At 39.3% G+C, this 17,191-nt stretch overlaps 3 protein-coding genes and 1 long non-coding RNA gene across 4 annotated transcripts in view; 3 read left to right on the forward strand and 1 right to left on the reverse strand.

Annotated features, from left to right (window-relative positions):
• The window catches only part of prkcaa (protein kinase C, alpha, a), a 133,467-nt gene extending 128,007 nt beyond the window's left edge, over positions 1 to 5,460 (reverse strand). Inside the window, exons 1-2 of the mRNA XM_046409037.1 lie at positions 5,145 to 5,460; positions 3,034 to 3,065 (exon numbers count right to left, since the gene is read on the reverse strand). Coding sequence (XP_046264993.1) covers positions 3,034 to 3,065; positions 5,145 to 5,311 — 199 coding nt within the window. The 5' untranslated portion in view covers positions 5,312 to 5,460. The remainder of the gene's footprint in view (positions 1 to 3,033; positions 3,066 to 5,144) is intronic.
• On the forward strand, positions 5,368 to 6,690 carry LOC124069687. Its single transcript, XR_006845087.1, has 2 exons — positions 5,368 to 5,506; positions 6,281 to 6,690. It is a non-coding gene; the product is annotated as an uncharacterized LOC124069687 (long non-coding RNA).
• A 1,118-nt stretch (positions 6,691 to 7,808) lies between these two features.
• LOC124069679 (beta-2-glycoprotein 1-like) lies at positions 7,809 to 11,374 on the forward strand. The gene is made up of 8 exons (XM_046409051.1): positions 7,809 to 7,969; positions 8,123 to 8,302; positions 8,454 to 8,550; positions 8,644 to 8,720; positions 9,543 to 9,728; positions 9,821 to 10,000; positions 10,271 to 10,468; positions 10,946 to 11,374. The coding sequence occupies exons 1-8, from the start codon at positions 7,900 to 7,902 to the stop codon at positions 11,053 to 11,055; spliced, it is 1,098 nt and encodes a 365-aa protein (XP_046265007.1). The 5' UTR covers positions 7,809 to 7,899; the 3' UTR covers positions 11,056 to 11,374.
• Positions 11,375 to 12,142: 768 nt separating this feature from the next.
• On the forward strand, positions 12,143 to 16,619 carry LOC124069702 (beta-2-glycoprotein 1-like). Its single transcript, XM_046409089.1, has 8 exons — positions 12,143 to 12,396; positions 12,931 to 13,107; positions 13,715 to 13,811; positions 14,168 to 14,244; positions 14,710 to 14,898; positions 15,050 to 15,229; positions 15,711 to 15,908; positions 16,504 to 16,619. Exons 1-8 carry the CDS (start codon positions 12,321 to 12,323, stop codon positions 16,566 to 16,568), a joined length of 1,059 nt encoding a protein of 352 aa, XP_046265045.1. The 5' UTR covers positions 12,143 to 12,320; the 3' UTR covers positions 16,569 to 16,619.
• Positions 16,620 to 17,191: the final 572 nt, after the last annotated feature.

Here is a 17,191-nt window from a genome sequence, read left to right on the forward strand (position 1 = left end):
ACCGCAAGTATTACATGAGTTTACACACTGACATATGATTTTTATTCAGAAAAGGCTGATTACACCTAACAATTTCAGGCCCACAACACTATAAACTACACAGGTGATGTAATACCTATGACCCTATTCTTAGTAAAGGGACATTTGCAGGGCTGAAAATTAAATGTCACTCTTGTTACAGAAATGCCACTCTCCACTTTATCATTTCAAGGGCCAAGTGCTTTGCGTTTTCAAGTGGTCACCGAGAGGCTCACCGTCTCTGCTGGAGGACTCGACCCTTCTTTTAAAGAAGCTTAAGTTTAATAATTGATGGTGATAAACAGATAATAAAAAATGGGGACCTTTCTCTCCCTGAATAGCTGCAATGTAACCAGTCATCTTCATCTCGACGTGGCACACATTATTTATTTAACAGAACCAGGCATAGATTTAAGCTGGAAGAAGAAAGATTGGTCTGACGAGGACAAAGAAAAAATCTCCAGAGCATGATTTGTGTGCAAGACCTCTCTTTGTCCTTCTAATCATTCAATTTATCATCTTCCTGTATCAAAAGCTGTGACAGTAACAATGAGGCAGGATGACAACCACAGCCTTCTGTGAAAGCAGAGGAAGAGGTTGGCGGACATGCTGACGATAATGCCAGGTTATGCAAAAACATGTTATGCTGTCAACACTCCCAACACCTTGGACTGACTCATTACTGAGCCTGGTTTCACCCAAGCAGGAGCAAAAACTAGAAGAGAGCTGATTGCATCTCACCTTTGTGACAAGAGAGCACATAGACAAGTGGGTGTTGGGTCACAGGCGGCCACGTGCCCAGTGGGGAAGGTGAATTTCCACGCAGAAACAGAACAACGTTTTTTCCAGACACACCAGACGCAATTAACCATCTAAATGTATGGGTATGATGAGTAATGAATCGGTGAAGACTTCTCTGTCTCACTCTCTCTGGCACTCTCAAGGGAAGAGCTTCTGAGTCATTGAGATCAAACGCATTGCATGGCGGAGTGTTTATCTTTAAGTCTCCAGCACAGGGACGCCGTCTCCTGTTCTGCAGAATAACTCAGTGTGAAGAAATCCAATGATAGCAATTCCAATCAAATCATCCAATGGGTGTAGATTTTACTGTAGTGACATATTTGACACTTTTCACACAGTCAGACGGCGCGAACAATATCCATCATCTGATAATAACTACTTCTCTCACAGCTCGCAGAAAAAAACACATCAGAAATCATCTGTAAATATGTAACAACAAATGCCTGTGATCAAATATTAAAGCATGTGGCAGCACTCAATTCAGGATGTCTAGAAGGTAATGACAGGGAGTGCATGTAAACTACTTTTAAATGGCAGTGTTTTATATATGTGTATTTTCTTATGGTTTGATTTCATTGTGTATTTCCTGAGTCGCTTTACTGAATGCTCGTTTGAGCTCAGGACTCTCTTGAAACTTACTTGTTTCTGTGATTACACAGAGGAAAAAAAAAAAATAACTAATGACACCCAGCAATGTCAACCCCAAAGACCACATTTATAAAAGACTATATCCAAGTGAAACATCCGCTTAACCTCATCTGCACTGCTACCTGGGCACTCGCCGCCAAGAGTCAGACTTTGGCAAGCACAAATGTTTCCACATTAGATGAGAGATTCTCTGAGTTGATGCATGCTGAGGCTCAAGATGGCAGGTTGACAGGAAATCCACATTCAGTGATTCAGTGGAATTTGGGGGCCAAATAGATATATTCATCCTATATTTATGTGTTGTGGACTTCTCTATTCCATCTTATAATCCTCTCTTTCACTTTCAGTTCCCAGCCTTCTTAACAACAGTCTCATCTGTCATTCTTTTGTCTTCAGCTCACACGGTTAATGTCAAACACACTTTTGTTGGTCCTTTTATCAAACTGTTTTCCATCATCAGGCCTGTTCTTGCTAAGAAAAAGCTTTCCTTGTAGTATGTGCTATTTAACTGATAGTAAGAAGTTAAATAGCACATCAAATTCAAATAAGCATTATAATAATCAGCATTCTACATCTAATTCAGGAGCCAACAAGGTCAAAACAAGTGCTTGTTGTCTTCTAAACAAAAAAAAATTAACTCATAATATTAAGATACAAAAAAACAACACCAAACATCACCCTTCCACTTCTATACTACCAAGCACTTTAGTTGAAAATAATGACAAACAATGAGGCTGTTTACACCTGGCACTAACATGCTGCTTGAGTGATCCAATCACAAGTGGACACCTATAAGTACAGGTGTGAATGCACTCAAGATGCACTGAGATCCAGTCGCTCAGACCACATTCAGAGGTGGTCTGGGCCACATATGACCACACAGCACTGTTTGTGTGAATGTGTCAAATTTAACAAATACAGTAAAATGTGTCCATATGGTCTACTTATTTGTCACCCATGGAAAAATTAGGCAATTTTACGAGTTGTTGAGTTAAGAAAACTTAATGAACCTTCCAAAATTCCGACTTCTGAATCATTCATGTGTGCTTGTAAGTGCAGCAGATGTTACACATTAATTTAAATGCATTTCTATGCGTAAACAACATAGTGGTCATTTGTATACAGAGATGGGAGGTGAGATCTCATCACAAGTGTTCGTTTGAGCACATGTGGAGACGCATGTTCATGCCAGGCGCAAACACCCTTTTTTATTCCCTTCAGGCCACATGATTTGTACACATTATGACCACAGTAACACTACAGTGACTGTGGGTGACAAGTAATGTGAAGCTTGCAAAATAGCAAACAAATCAAGAGCGGCATGGAAATAGTGTTGGCGCATGAAAATAAAGGTTATGAACATTTGGGCACATTAAGTGTACAGGATAAGCCCTAAAGACCGTGGTGGTCAGCTTGTTCAGAATTTTGTGATGTTATCTTCAGTGTTTTCTCATGCTTCTCATCATAAGACAACGGACAGAAGAAACAACCACAGACACTCAGACAGACAGACAGACAGACAGACAGAGGTCTGATAATATCTGAATGAGTCAGATTTGTTTTTACCTTGGCACTGGAATCCTTGTTTTCCAAACCCCCTGTGAAAACAAAGCAGGCTGAATTAAATAGTTGTTCACTCTTTCTTTCTCACTCACACACAGTAAATCCATTCATTAATAAATATAATATTCATTCACACCAGGGACACGGTGTTGCATTAAGTACATCAGAGCTTTCAAATATTTACTTTTGACTGGAAGCATTTATTTATTTATTGTCATCTTCTCCACCTAAAACAATCAAATAAGGACATAAAAACACAGAATAGTCTCATCTACACTAAATGACCAAAAGAAGGTGGACATTCCTGTGTTCTTCATGGGTTGGGTAAGGCCATCGATTCCAATGAAGGGAAATGTTATTGCTAAAGCAAACAATCATATTTTAGACAACAGTGTGCTCACCAAGTGTGAGGCAACAGTTTAAGAGAAAGAAAAGGGAAGAGTTTAAAACATGTCAACAACCCCCACATAAAAAAAGAAATGTCCATAGACCAGAGATAGACTATATAGACAAAAGTATTGGGATAGAGTTGAGAACAGCTTCCACTGTTCTGGGAAGATTTTGGAGTCTTTCTGTGGGAATTTTTCCATTAATCCCAAAAATCTTTAATGGAAAACCCTTTGCTGGAAGTAAGGACCTGAACCCAACTCCTGAAAAGTACCCCCATCCCACACCTGAATTCAATGATTAAGAGGTATGTCCCCATACTTTTGTCCATATAGTGTACTTTCAGGAGACTGACATTGAGGAGACCAAGATCACATAAGGGTCTAAGGTTTGGGCGTCCATATACTTTTGTCCAAATAGTGTAAATTCTTCTGCTGTCAAACAGATTTCATTTTAACAACACTGTCTGTACAGAAAATAATGTTCATTTCAGAGTAACACTCTGTTTCAACACCTGCACCAAAAATCTCAAATCAACAACTGGAACTAAAACTGCGAGATAAACACTGAAAACTACATAATAAATCCGAGCCTGGTTAAATTTTAAAATACGCACAAAGAGACTGCCTTCCTTAACAACAAGTTCTTAACTCAACAAGTTGTTGCTTTTCATTTTCACACTGAGCTTGTGCTCTGCTAATGAGGGGCGGCTGGTTGGACACTGGTCAGGCTGTAAAACCATCGAGCAACAAGCAACAGGGAAGATCAGGCCTAACAGTGAGGAACTGTTAATGTGGAAGCAACTCAAATTTTGTCACACGTTTCTAAAATACGCGGACTCCCCATGAACAAATGATGGAAAGTGCAGCATGAGGGTAACACTCTGCACCTCTGCAAGTCACTGCACACTTCAAGTCTGTGCCAGTAAACTGTAGAATGTCCACTAAAAGTTCAGCATGCAGCTATGAAAGAGTTTTTTTGTTTATTTTGTTTGGGTTGGGGTTTTGTGTGTGTGTGCCAGAAATACTTAAGTTGCTCCCTGCAGTAACCAATGGATGGAAGGCTTTAATAGCTCAATGACGTGCCAGGAAGGGGAGCCTATTAGTCATCTAAAGATTTTAACCAGGTCCAATATCAGAAAGAGCAGTGATGTGTTAACAGGGGAAGGCGACAAGGACAGCGCACTTTAAGAGCAGGAACAGTTGTCATTTGATTACCTGTCAAGAGTGACACAACAACACTCTTGTAGAGAAATGTGTTAATTTAAGTTGGCAACACTGAAGTCTCCAGCAGAGGTCCTGGGATTTCCTAGGGACCATTTAGTCCCACAATCAAGTGAAAATGACTGCTCTGATTCCTCAGCGTGTATGTAAAATCGCAACTCACCCACAAACAAACAGTTCTTATTTCCAATGCTTCAGTAATAACATAAGCAACAGCGTAACTCCTCCCATATGGAACTGCTTGGACGAAATCTCGACAAACTGGGAACGCGCAACGCAAAACACTGGGAAGAAAAATGGAGACAACTTGTGGACGCACACGTTGTGTCACTTCACATGTCAAAAACAAAGTCTATCAGAAGAGAAAGGATTGCAAGGTTGAAAAGGGAAAGTTAGTGTGGAGTTGCGTTACATCATCGCACAGAGTGTAGGCTACTCGACTGAAGTTGTCCAATATGCAACAGGCAGCAGTCAGGGGGTGGAGGTGGGAGAGGCAAGGCTTACCAGATGAAGTCGGTGCAGTGGCTGCAGAAAGTCGGCTGCTTGAAGAACCTGGCTATGAATTTATGGTTCTTGATTTCGTGGACGTTTTTTTGCCTCAAAGCACCTTTGCGAGCGAACCTGTTCGCTACGTCCTCGGTGGACGACTCGTTTAAACTCACATCAGCCATGTCCCCCTAGAAGACAAATCAATGCTACAGCTTAATGTCGCTGTGTTGACGCGTGTTTTTCAGTCCGTTTAGTGTAGAGGCAGCAGAGTGCGGAGCGGCGGTCTTCACCGGAGACACTGAGCTCACTGTCTGTGGGATTTCCTTGCCTGTAGATACCACTGAGCTGCACCGCTGACAGCGCGCAGGGCTGTCAAGGTATTCACCGTTAAAACGTGCCACATCCGGTCTCCGCTTTCAGAGTAAAAGTCTTTTCTGGTTCTTTTTTTTTTTTTGTAACATATCTCTGCATGCCCACACACATGCTTGGTAGAAGGCCAGTATGACTGCAGTCTGTTAGGTTGTATGAATTGCAGTCCTTACCCTGGTGGAACATAATGGAGTAGTAAATATCTCTAGGATATTTCCACTTTCAGTCTTGAAGCTTGAGTGAACCTCTGCAGTGGCCTTTGTAAACACGGTGGACCAACAGTTCATTTTGCAGGCCCCTACAGACACGGAGGACCTGAAGACTTATTTCTGCCAGTTTTCTTAAAAATGACTGACGTTTATCCAAGTGGAGGCCTACCTAACAAACTGGCAACCAATAGTAGGCCTATTACTGGGTTTAATTTTAAAATCCTCAAACTCTTGTTAAAGCAGCCCTCATCTCCAGTTTAGCCTTGTATCTGTGCAGCCTTTAATCTCAGTCACAAAGGGTTTTGTGATGTTCTTGTGTTCTCTGGGTGGGTAGATTGCGTTTGCTGATGTCTGTAGTGGACATTAAGTCAGTGGGTTATTATTGCCCACATGATCTCATTTTATATCATGTTTCCAAGCTGGTGGAGCTATTATATTCAATCCAACCTCCAGAGAACGCACACATTTTTTGTTATTGTTGTTGTTTTAAAAAACGTCGATGCTCTTTAGCTAATTTTATTCATAAAACAAACTTCCTGCTTGTGCTCTGTGCATGTTTGTGCAACTTGACAGCTGTTCCGCTTCCTCCTTTTCGGCTCCGACTGATGTCACGCAACAGTCCCTCAGCTGCGGGAGGGAGGACGCACCTTGTCCTGCTGAGGGAATTTGGGATGTGGGCGTCATCGTGTGGAATAAGGACGCATTACACATTTTCAGCGGCTATTTGGAAAAACAGATCTTTTCTTCTATGTGCTCAGTCCGACCCAAGTACTTCACACATATCGATGCATTGATGATAAGTTTAAGTGGTTTTAGCTCTTTTTTTGTGCTTCTGTGTTTCACAAACTGAATATTATGCAAGGATAATAAAAAAGTAACCATCTTTTAACATTTGCACTTTATAGAGGGGAAACACAGGATATGGGTAAGATCACCGCTGTAAATTGCACTTACTGTGCTGTCAAAGAAGTGCTTACACCTGAGCCTTGTGTCATGTCATCATCCTACCCGATATGTCCACTGGCATTCAGTCAGCACATTTGTTTCCCATTTGGTTAGTAAGAATTATTTTCCATTAAGCTCACAGTGTTTTCCACTGATAATGCTTAACTGTGTTTTTGTTCTTAAAGATGTTTTTCTGTGGTGCTGAATACATCTTTAACTGGATTCATTGAAAACAAACACTACATGAACACTACATTTCATCCTATCTGAAGCATTTTCTCACAGATATGGAGGCTTCAAGAGCTCTAAAAACAGCCCTGCAAAACTTTCCTGAGTTTACCAATTCCCTTTGGGTTCACTGACCAACAAAGCAACCTAACTACACCAATCCTTGTGTGAAAGACAAATATTTGCAAATTAAAATGGGTTAGATAACCTGGATCTGCTCTTCCCTGAAATCAGATGTTTTTGGGCTCAAGTCTGTTTCTTTTTAGTTACCATTAAATGTTTTTAAGAGGGAAACACAAGAGATTAACACACAGAGAGAAAGGAGAGAAATGTTTTTTTTTTTCAAAAAGATGGAGGTATTCTTCTGACATAAGTCCAACTGCAGTCATTTCTTCCATTATATAAACCTGTCACACAGTCTAAACATGATGTATATTTTATTCAAATCACCTGCATAGTTGATCTACCCATTAAAGACACAATAATCTACTCACTTGACCTACTTTGACCCCACAGTGATTATGGTTCTTAGTAATAGACTGAACAATCTCCTCATGAAATGCTGATTCATTCTGTTTCCCTAAGATTTTCTTAAAGCTGTCCCTTTTTTTTTTCAACAAAACTAGAACAATATCACTTTGTTATTTGGTTTTCTGCTTCACTGGAGTAAAGAGGTATGGAGAATTTCTAAAAGGAGAAATACATGGTTTATATACTGTTTATCAAAAATCTACATATGGCCATTTGTGCACACGTGCTAAGAGTCTCTACCTTTTGTTCTTTATCATTGCTCATCATGTTGTGTGTCTGCTGCTGGCTCTTGTACCACATCAAGGTTACCGATCAACTCTGAGTAAATATGCAAGAGTTAAGAACTTTGTGCTCAGTCAATAAGAGCTGATGCTGGCATCTGATTGGATCAGGCTATCAGTTGCCTGTTTACCCAACAGGCCTTATGTTGGCCCCGTCCTCAACCAGATGCAGGGGACACTGAAGAGACTTCACTGTCAAGAAGAAAGATGGCTCCAACTTTGGCTTTGCTGTTCCTTAGTCAGCTAGCTTTGTACACAACCGTAACATCTGTAAGAGGTAAAATACAGTAGAATAACTGCTTTATTTGTATTTGAGTGTAAAACAAAATTATTGAGGTATGAGCTAAAATCATTTACAGGCATTAATGTAATTCAAAGTTTACCTGCAAAATGTGAGCATCCTGTGGATGTATTTCTGTTGTCTAACCAGTATGTGGCCGACCTCCTGTCAATGATGGGATTGACAATTTGACCCTAAAACGGGTGTATGAGGTTGGAGAAGAGGTGACCCTCACTTGCAAACGGGGGTACTTACCTTCAACAGCAACCCCTCGAAGAATCACCTGCACCTCCACAGGGGAGTGGACACAGTCAGACCTGAAGTGTTCTCGTGAGTTTACTGGGGTGTTGGATTTTTACACTATAATGGCTGTAATTCTTAAATTGTTACAACTATCTAAGAGTAGAAAGCCTAACGTATTAGGCTCCTGCTGACCTGTACTTACTGTGTTATGTTCAGCAGTGTACCATCTTTTCTGTAGCTAAGATGTGCCCAATCCCTAAACCTCTGCAGCCATTAGCAATGGGGAGAACAGAAGCTCCATTCAAGAGTGTGCTCAACTACACCTGTGATGATGGGTAAAAGTCACTTTGCAGTCTCACACAGATTATTGCAAGGTGTGTTTCCAGAAATACATGTCAGGACAACGTAAATAAACTTTTGTTCTTCAGGTACGTCGTTCAGGGAGCCAATGAGAGCAGGTGTTTACATGATGGTACCTGGAGCAATCCACCACCTCGCTGCAAAGGTACTGAAGAAAATATGTGTTGCAGAAACATTAGCAGACGCTGCAGGGTTCAGTCAAGAGAAGACAAAACATCCAAAACCTAATTTTATCTGATTATGGCGTTATTCTTGTGAGACATAATTATACAGACAAAAGTATTTGGACACACCTTTATTATTGAATTCAGGTGTGTAGCAGAGGTTTGGGTCAGGCCCCTTACTTCCAGTGAAGGGAAATTTTATTGCTTCAGCATACCAAGACATTTTGGACAATGCCATGCTTCCAACTTTGTGGCAACATTTTGGGGAATGCCCTTTTTTTATTCCAGCAAGACTGTGCCCCAGTGCACAAAGGAAAGTCCAGAAAGACATGGCTGGATGAGTTTGGTGTGAAAGAACTTGACTGGCCCACACAGAGTCCTGACCTCAACCCCGTCAAACACCTCTGAGATGAACTGGAGCGGAGATTGTGAGGCAAGCCTCATCTAACATCAGTGCCTGACCTCACTGTTGCTCTCCTGCATGAATGGGCAAAAATTCCCACAGAAACACTCCAAAGTCTTGTAGAAAGCCTTCCCAGAAGAGTGGAAGCTGTTACAGCTGCAAAGCTGTCTACGTATTTAGTCCCTGTTGGTGTAAAGGTCAGGTGCCCCAAAACTTTTGTCTATATAGAATATGTTTTCTTCAGTTCTTGACAGTGTGCAGAATATGTCAGACTTTTATATAAACATGTACAATTTAATATTTCAATTTTAAATGTGCTCATTTGTTGCATATTAAGCAACGTAAATACATTTTTAACATCATCTTAAGGTGGATTTTTCCTGTGTTTTTCGTCTTACAGCTGTGAATTGTCCCTTGCCCATTCCACCTACACAGGGAAGAATTGTCTATGATAAGCCAGTTGCTGAAACCACCACTGCATATGGACAAGGCTGGACATACGTGTGTAACCCACCTAAGGCACCAAGTCATGAGAGGGGATACTGCATGGCTGATGGAAGAGCAACTGAGCCACCAGTGTGCCGAGGTACACAGACTGTTTTTAGATAGTCTGCCTTTTGTGGCCATTACATAATAATGATGTCCTCACATTTTTCACCTGTTTTTTTATTTCCCTAGAGGTGAGTTGCCCCATCCCATCAGGCATACCAAATGGCTTCCTCACCTTTGCTGTGATGAGACAACATGGCTACAAGGAGAAGGTTAAGTATGCCTGCAATGAGCACTACACTCTGGAGGGCGAAGCAGAGATGCAGTGTCAAAACACGGGAAACTGGTCCTCTCAACCAGTGTGCAGGGGTGAGTCATGGGGAAATCAGATCCTAAAAACCACGTTAAAGCTGCATATCTGTCTTTATGTTTCACTGTTGCAATAAATCTGGATTCAGTCCAGGTTTGTTCAGATTGTTCTTTGTGCATCGCAGGGTGGGACAGTCTTCGAAGAAACAATAAACTGGTCGCAATGTCGGCACTGCTTTCATTTCAATCCAGTAATAATGTTGTAGTCCACCGAGTGAACTTGCAATGTCTGGTGAAAAAATGCCCCGGCTGCTCTGTTTTTCCACCCAGCTCCCTGCACAGTTGGTATCAAAAGAGGCCGCATCTTCTACAATGCCAAGAAGCTCTGGATTGAAGAACTGAAGCCCAACAGGGTCCTCCACAGAGAACATGTTGTCTTTTATTGTCTGAACAGAGTTGACAGGTGTGGCTACCCTGTGGCCAGCACCTGTAATGATGGAACACTCCCCATCCCAGAGTGCTTTGAGGGTGAGTTCCTCTCAGCTTCATTTACATCTGTGGCTCCACCAGCTGAGGTTTGGATTCTAGGCAAACAATTTCTCGCTGAGTAATGACATCCAGCATCATAGTTATGGCCTTGCAAGTCAAGTCCATATCAAACACAAAAGTGTATTTAAAAGGGTATAAGATGAAGAGAGAGCTGACTGGTAGACAGCTTTGCAGAGATGAAAGTAATGTTTTGAACGGGGCATATCTGCTGAAAATGAAGGCACCATAAGCATTTATCCAGATGCAAAACATGTTAATAATATTTAAGCTTTCCAATAGGCAGGGGAAAGTACAATTTAAATACTAGGAAGGAAAGTGTTTGGGCACAATTAGCGCTAATATCAACGTACTTTAACAAGTAGAAATGAAGTGTTTTATTCCCTTAAAGATGTTACATAGTAATAAGTCTGTTATGATTACAGTTACATATCTGCCCTTTATTGTTCTTGCTTTTAGAGCCAGGCAGGATGGAGTACACCTTAAGGGCCAAAACACTTCCATCGGAAATTGAAATGTGTGCTGCTTCACCCCCTGCAAGCCCTACAAGCTCTGCCAGAACTGTATAATTTTGCACAGAATGACCTAAAACACCATGTACACAAAATGAATTATTGGATCATGAAGAATGTATCTCTAAGAACATGTTACAAGACAGAAGCCACTTTTGTCATCTCTTCTTATCTTATTTTCAGTTAATAATTGCAGTAATTATTAATAAAACAATAAATGAGTTTTCATTAAAGATGTGAAATTGTAGTGTGGTACATCAGAAAGTCAATGATCTGAAGAACCCATGTAGTTTCCAATCTGCAAAGACATATTGTATGTATATATACAGCATTGAGGTTAAAAAACTCAAATAAAAATAAAAAATAAAAAACTCAAGATGTGATTCTTGACATCCTTTCCTAGGAGATTTGAAACCAATTCACACTTTATTTGACTTTGATGTAAATCTCATTTACCTCATAACTGACCTTAACCACTTTTATGTGATATTGTGGTGCTGGGGCTCCTGATCAGACAGTATCTCTGACAAAGTAAGGACAGGTGAAATACCCTGAGGACAATGCCACCAAGTTACACACAGAGTGAGACCATAAAAAAAAATCATGGTTTTGTAGTTTTAATTTGCCTCCACAATGTCTGCTTTTGCAGATCTCAGCTCATGTCACTTCAGTGCTGCTCATGCAGGAAATGACTGCGAAAGATTGATAAAACTTTAGTGTAATGGGAACAGTAAGGCACATAGTAATAAAATGTTGTATAGTTTGGTAATGTACCCTTCTTAAAAATTCATGGACAAATACACTCATCTGGATACATGAATAATCTATTGCATCTTTTTACTGACATATGTATCAAGTGATGTATCGGCTTTTGATTTAGACCTCACACATTTCAGAGAATTCTCTGATATTTTATATAATAACACTTGATTCAGTTAATAGCTGTTGAATGAATTAATAATAAGCAATGAAAGCAAGAAGTACCCAGTGTGTGTGTGTGTGTGTGTGTGTGTGTGTGTGTGTGTGTGTGTGTGTGTGTGTGTGTGTGTGTGTGTGTGTGTGTGTGTGTGTATGTTTTGTTATTTCACAATATTGCCTTAACAAGGACATGTTTGGTTTGAAGTGTTCCACTTCCAGTAAGATGTCACAAGACAGAGCAGAAAACAAAACAAGGCACAGCAGTGAGATGTTACTTCATGCTGTGGTTATCTGTTTACTTTTAGAAAAACACAAACAGCAGCGAAAGAGGGAACCCAGATTGAGTTTTTGAAGCAGAGACCACTGGAAAGAAGAGAGAAACGTCTGTGTATTTCAACACAAGGATGGAAAGCATACTGACTTTTTCTCTGCTATGTCAGTTTGTATTTTTTATCGTGGGCACATCCGGACAAGACAATGGTATTTTCTTTTAAGTCACATTATATCTCTTGGTTATAAGGCTGTTGTTTTACATTATTTGTCGTTTGATATGGTTTGTTTCAAAATGTTGTTATTCGTGAAGCTGATGCATAGAGATATAAGTTGTGACAGAAATAGATTGATTGATTTTAAAGTTTATTAATGCTTTGTGTTACTGATTTCTTATCACATGCTGACACTTTGTCATTCATACTGTTTGTCAAAAAATAATGTGCAATAGAGTTTACATTGTTTCAGGAAAAGTGGACCAAATATGACCCTGAAGAAAGTTACACTCCTTCAACTTCCAGTAATTATTTCTCTAGATTAACTGTACTGGAAATATTTACAAATATTATAATATTATATTAAATATTTATTATTTTTAAAAATACATATTGCATGACCTTTGAGATCGGTGAGAGCTTAATCCCAGTGGTGAAAACCCAGATGTTTATTAGCTTGTTGCTTGTTGTGTTATAATTGCAGGGTTAGTATATTGGCTGGATAATGCAACTCCATTTGTCCTTGCAGTGTGTTTTAGACCTGAGCTGGCTGGTAACATCGAGATGGATGGGCTCCAGAGGTACTTTAACCCCGGTGCAGAGTTAGTGCTGACCTGTAAAAAGGGATACACCCCTGTGTCAGGACCTCGGAAGATTGTCTGCTCTGCCAGTGGAGAATGGACTAAAACCAAATTACAGTGCATACGTGGGTCTCCATTATTCTACTGAGAACTTGTAGTAAAAATGTAAAGGTTTACAGTTGCTTTATTTTTCTCTGAAACAATCTTTTTGTAAGGAAACTTGTATTTGTAGGACAGCAGTATTATAAAAATAGAGTTTCAAATTTCGCCGTAAATGAAGGAGCCTGTTTTTGATGTGGTATATGGGAAAAAACGCAATGCTTTAGGAAATACTGGAAAGACTATTTATCAAGAATGTCAAATAGTGTTAACCATTTCTTCCGGGTTCTGACTAGTGCTCTCTTTGATTATTTGTATTACAAATATATAGATTAGTACTTATTGTTGCATTTAGTAATATTATGTAGATTTCTCTGCAATGCTGCAGTATATGAATTATGTATATTCAGAACAAAACAACTAGATCTCTTTTCATAGCAATAATAAATAACAGAGAACATGTTAAGTGCTGACAGTCTACACAAAGATCACAACTTTTCTTCATTAAGGTTGTGTACGACTACAGCAGAGACAGCAAAAATGTTTTTCTATGTTTGCATCACACATAGAAAATGTCTGAATGGCAAAACTTTGCATTCACATGTGCTCTCTGTATTGTATTCTCTTCTGCAGCAAAACACTGCCCGTATCCTGATATTCTGCTTAATGGAGAACTGTATTATGAAGATACTGTGTACCAGAGTACCATCAACTATACGTGTAACGAAGGGTAAAGCATGAACATTTTGTCAGCCACGTTGCTGTCTGTAGTACACTGGCAGTCATAATTTTTTGTATCATGGTCAGTGTGAATACTAAATTCTGATAATCTATTTAATCAACACTGGAAAATGTGGCACAATCAACGTAAATTTGAGTTTTTATTTTCTCACTGTTGCCATTATACAGTTGACTTAAACTCTTTGAGCATACACAACAAACAGAGCTGTCCTCTGAAATACCTCTCATCCATCCATATTTGACTTCACGTGCGCTTAACCTGAGTTGAGTCCATCATTAAACGTTTTATCTATTTATTTGCAATATAAGGATGAACTGTGTAAATGGTGTGGCTGCTCTGCACAGGTTCTTCTTGACTGGAGCCAGCACTGCTGAGTGCCTTGCCAATGGAACATGGAGCACACCAGTGCCAGAGTGCATTCGTATGTAAACCTAAAAGGGAAAGCAGACAACACAAAGCATAGCACCTTGCATTTTTGTCTCCAAACATCCTTGTATAGTTTCTATTTTTATCTTGCTCTATTGTTGTCCTATTCTGCTCTATTATTATTATTTATTTGTCATCTTCATCCACTAAATTTCCTACCGCATGATCAATTGAGATTTATCTTATGCCTATACTCTCTCATATGAGATATTCTGTGGTATAGGCACACAACTGAAAAAATCTGTTCCTCCACTTGATATCAGACCAGTGAAAACGCAGTTGTTATCTAGAAATGGACCACAACTAAGCTAATACTGAATTTGCCTCACTGTAAATCCAAGCAAGCTGAACAAAATAATATAAGATAAACGCATAATTAAAAATCATAGAAAAACATACAGTATATGCATGCATTATATGCCCATAAACATGTATTGTCTGTCTGTCTCTTCTCTCTTAGCTGTGACCTGTGGTCTTGCTCCAATCCCAGAGTTTGGAATGATAACTTATAGCAAGAAGATAAGAGGGAACACCACTACTTATGGTGTCCAGGGGACGTACAGTTGCCTGCCTCCGTACGTGCTTGTTGGCAACCCAAGAACAGAGTGCACAGCCGATGGCATCTGGACCAATACACCTACATGTCAAGGTATGAAAGTTGAAGAGGCAGGAGTTGCTGTAATAATAACAAGATTAGTTATTATAGCATTAGAAAAAGTACAAGTACAGCATTTTAAAGTTTAATGTACAATAAATAAAATCCAAAAACTGTGTAGTAACAGATGACTTGTTGCTTACAGTGGTGACCTGCCCTCCACCGGAGAACATTGAGAGAGGCTACATGTCAAGCAATGACAAGAGAGACTATGACTACATGGAAACTATCAAATATGGCTGCCAGGGAGACTTTTTAATTGACGGAACCCACCAGATTGTTTGTCAATCGAATGGGGAATGGTCTGAAAAGCCATCTTGCAAGGGTAAAGCTACAAGCAATATTATATCTTCATTCATTTTACCTTATCAATTTTGCTGATAGCTTGGGTGGTCTCACGAGGTGAAGAAGTTTAGCTTTATAGAAAAGGGCGTCATAGGAGGGAAAGGTCTCATTTGTTTGGGTGGTTAGTGGGTTGGATTTATACAATCCTGTTCCTATGCTGTCCCAGACTTCTGTTTGTGCTAATCAGTACCATCCCATTACTTTTACTCACAGTTTGATTTCAGTCCCAGAAGTGTAAATACAACAGGAAATGCTGCATTTGACTTGTACTAAAAACAGACTTACACTGTCAGATGCCATATAATGATTTCACATTTAAATATCAGCCCGTGCAAATGCCTTTTGTTATTATTCCCTGAATGCCAGTCTCATTTTGATCGGTGACTATAATGCAGCTAACCACTCAAAACAGTACCAAGTATAATATTACAGTATATTGTTCTTCTCCTTGTGAATTCTAGCTCCTTGCAGTGTTGGTGTAAATAGAGCAAGGATATTGTACAAAGGACAAAAAATCTGGATCAAAGACTTCAGTCCAAACAAAATCTTGCACAAAGAAATTGTCTCACTGTACTGCAAGGACAATTCCAGAAACTGTGGTTACCCAGTGCCAACCCAGTGCATCGATGGAAAATTGAAAATCCCTGAATGCTTTGAAGGTAAGGGATATTCAGTGATGGAAGTACTTTACTTCTATTTCTTTATCTATTTCTTTATTTCTATTCTCTGTTACCTTATACTTCCACTCAACTATAGTTTGGAGGCAAATATAGTTTTATTTTTTTTATCTACTTATTTGATAAAATTTGTTACCAATAACTTGTAACTAGCAGAGGTATTAATCAGTCGACCTTGAGTGTACAGTATGTAGATATAAAAATGTGAGTTTACTTTTGCATGCGGTTTTGATATGTTGGTACATTTAATATCAAGAACTTTAAGACTTGTAATCAGATACTATTTGTATAGGTAACTCTCACTTTTATCCAAAATAATATTTTAGCACGAAATTTTTACTTTTACTCAAATATGTTTATTTTAATGGATGTCTTTTCTGTCTCTTTTCTAACCAAAAGCACAATATTCTTTTCATTTGTCCTTTAGGACTACTTGAGTTTCTTTTTCTGTGACTGTCAATAAACATTAGATCACAATTCATTCATAGTTTAAACACTTGATTATAAATCATCTGTACTTTAATCAAGTGTAAATATTCTAACATGCTCTATATGTATCTGTGTGTTTTTTTTCTAGAACCCAGTGCTGTTGATTATAACCTTTATTCAAATTCACTTCCATCAGAAATTGCACAGTGCTGAAACAGCAGCGGATCTTCTCTGATGTTTATTAAACTATTGCAATAAGGAAAAGGTGTTGTGGTCTGTTTGTTATGTTTAAGACAATTGCTACAAATGTAACATTTCTGACATGATTTTATTTGACTCAATCCTGATTTAAAAAGTGCGTTAGGATTATGCTGCTACCTGCTTTTCAAGTCAGCTTTCCATCTGTTACCTAGAAACTCTTGTCCTTCGGGGGTCTGGAGTCAATCCCAGGTGATCTTAGGTGAGGGGCAGGGTACGGCCTAGACAGGTCATCAGTTCATCACAGAGTTGACACACTGAGACAACCATCCACATTCACATTAACACGTATGGATCCAACTTACACATCTTTGGACCACTGGAGGAGTCGGAGCACCCAGAAGAAACCCATGCAGACTGAGTGAATAAGTGATTAATTAAAAATGATTTGATGGTGCCAAATTTGAGGTTAAAAAAAGCATGTTCACATAGTCTAATTAGTTAGAAGTGAATATATCAGAATATGTTCGAATTAGTTCAGTTCACAAGAGATTTATTGGGCTTTGGTTAGATTTAGGCTACCTGATTTCTTGGGCGTTCAAGTGTGTTATTTTTTTTATTATTATTCAATATAAAAC

Source organism: Scatophagus argus, chromosome 2 (genome assembly GCF_020382885.2).
Source record: "Scatophagus argus isolate fScaArg1 chromosome 2, fScaArg1.pri, whole genome shotgun sequence".
Lineage (NCBI taxonomy): Eukaryota > Metazoa > Chordata > Actinopteri > Scatophagidae > Scatophagus > Scatophagus argus.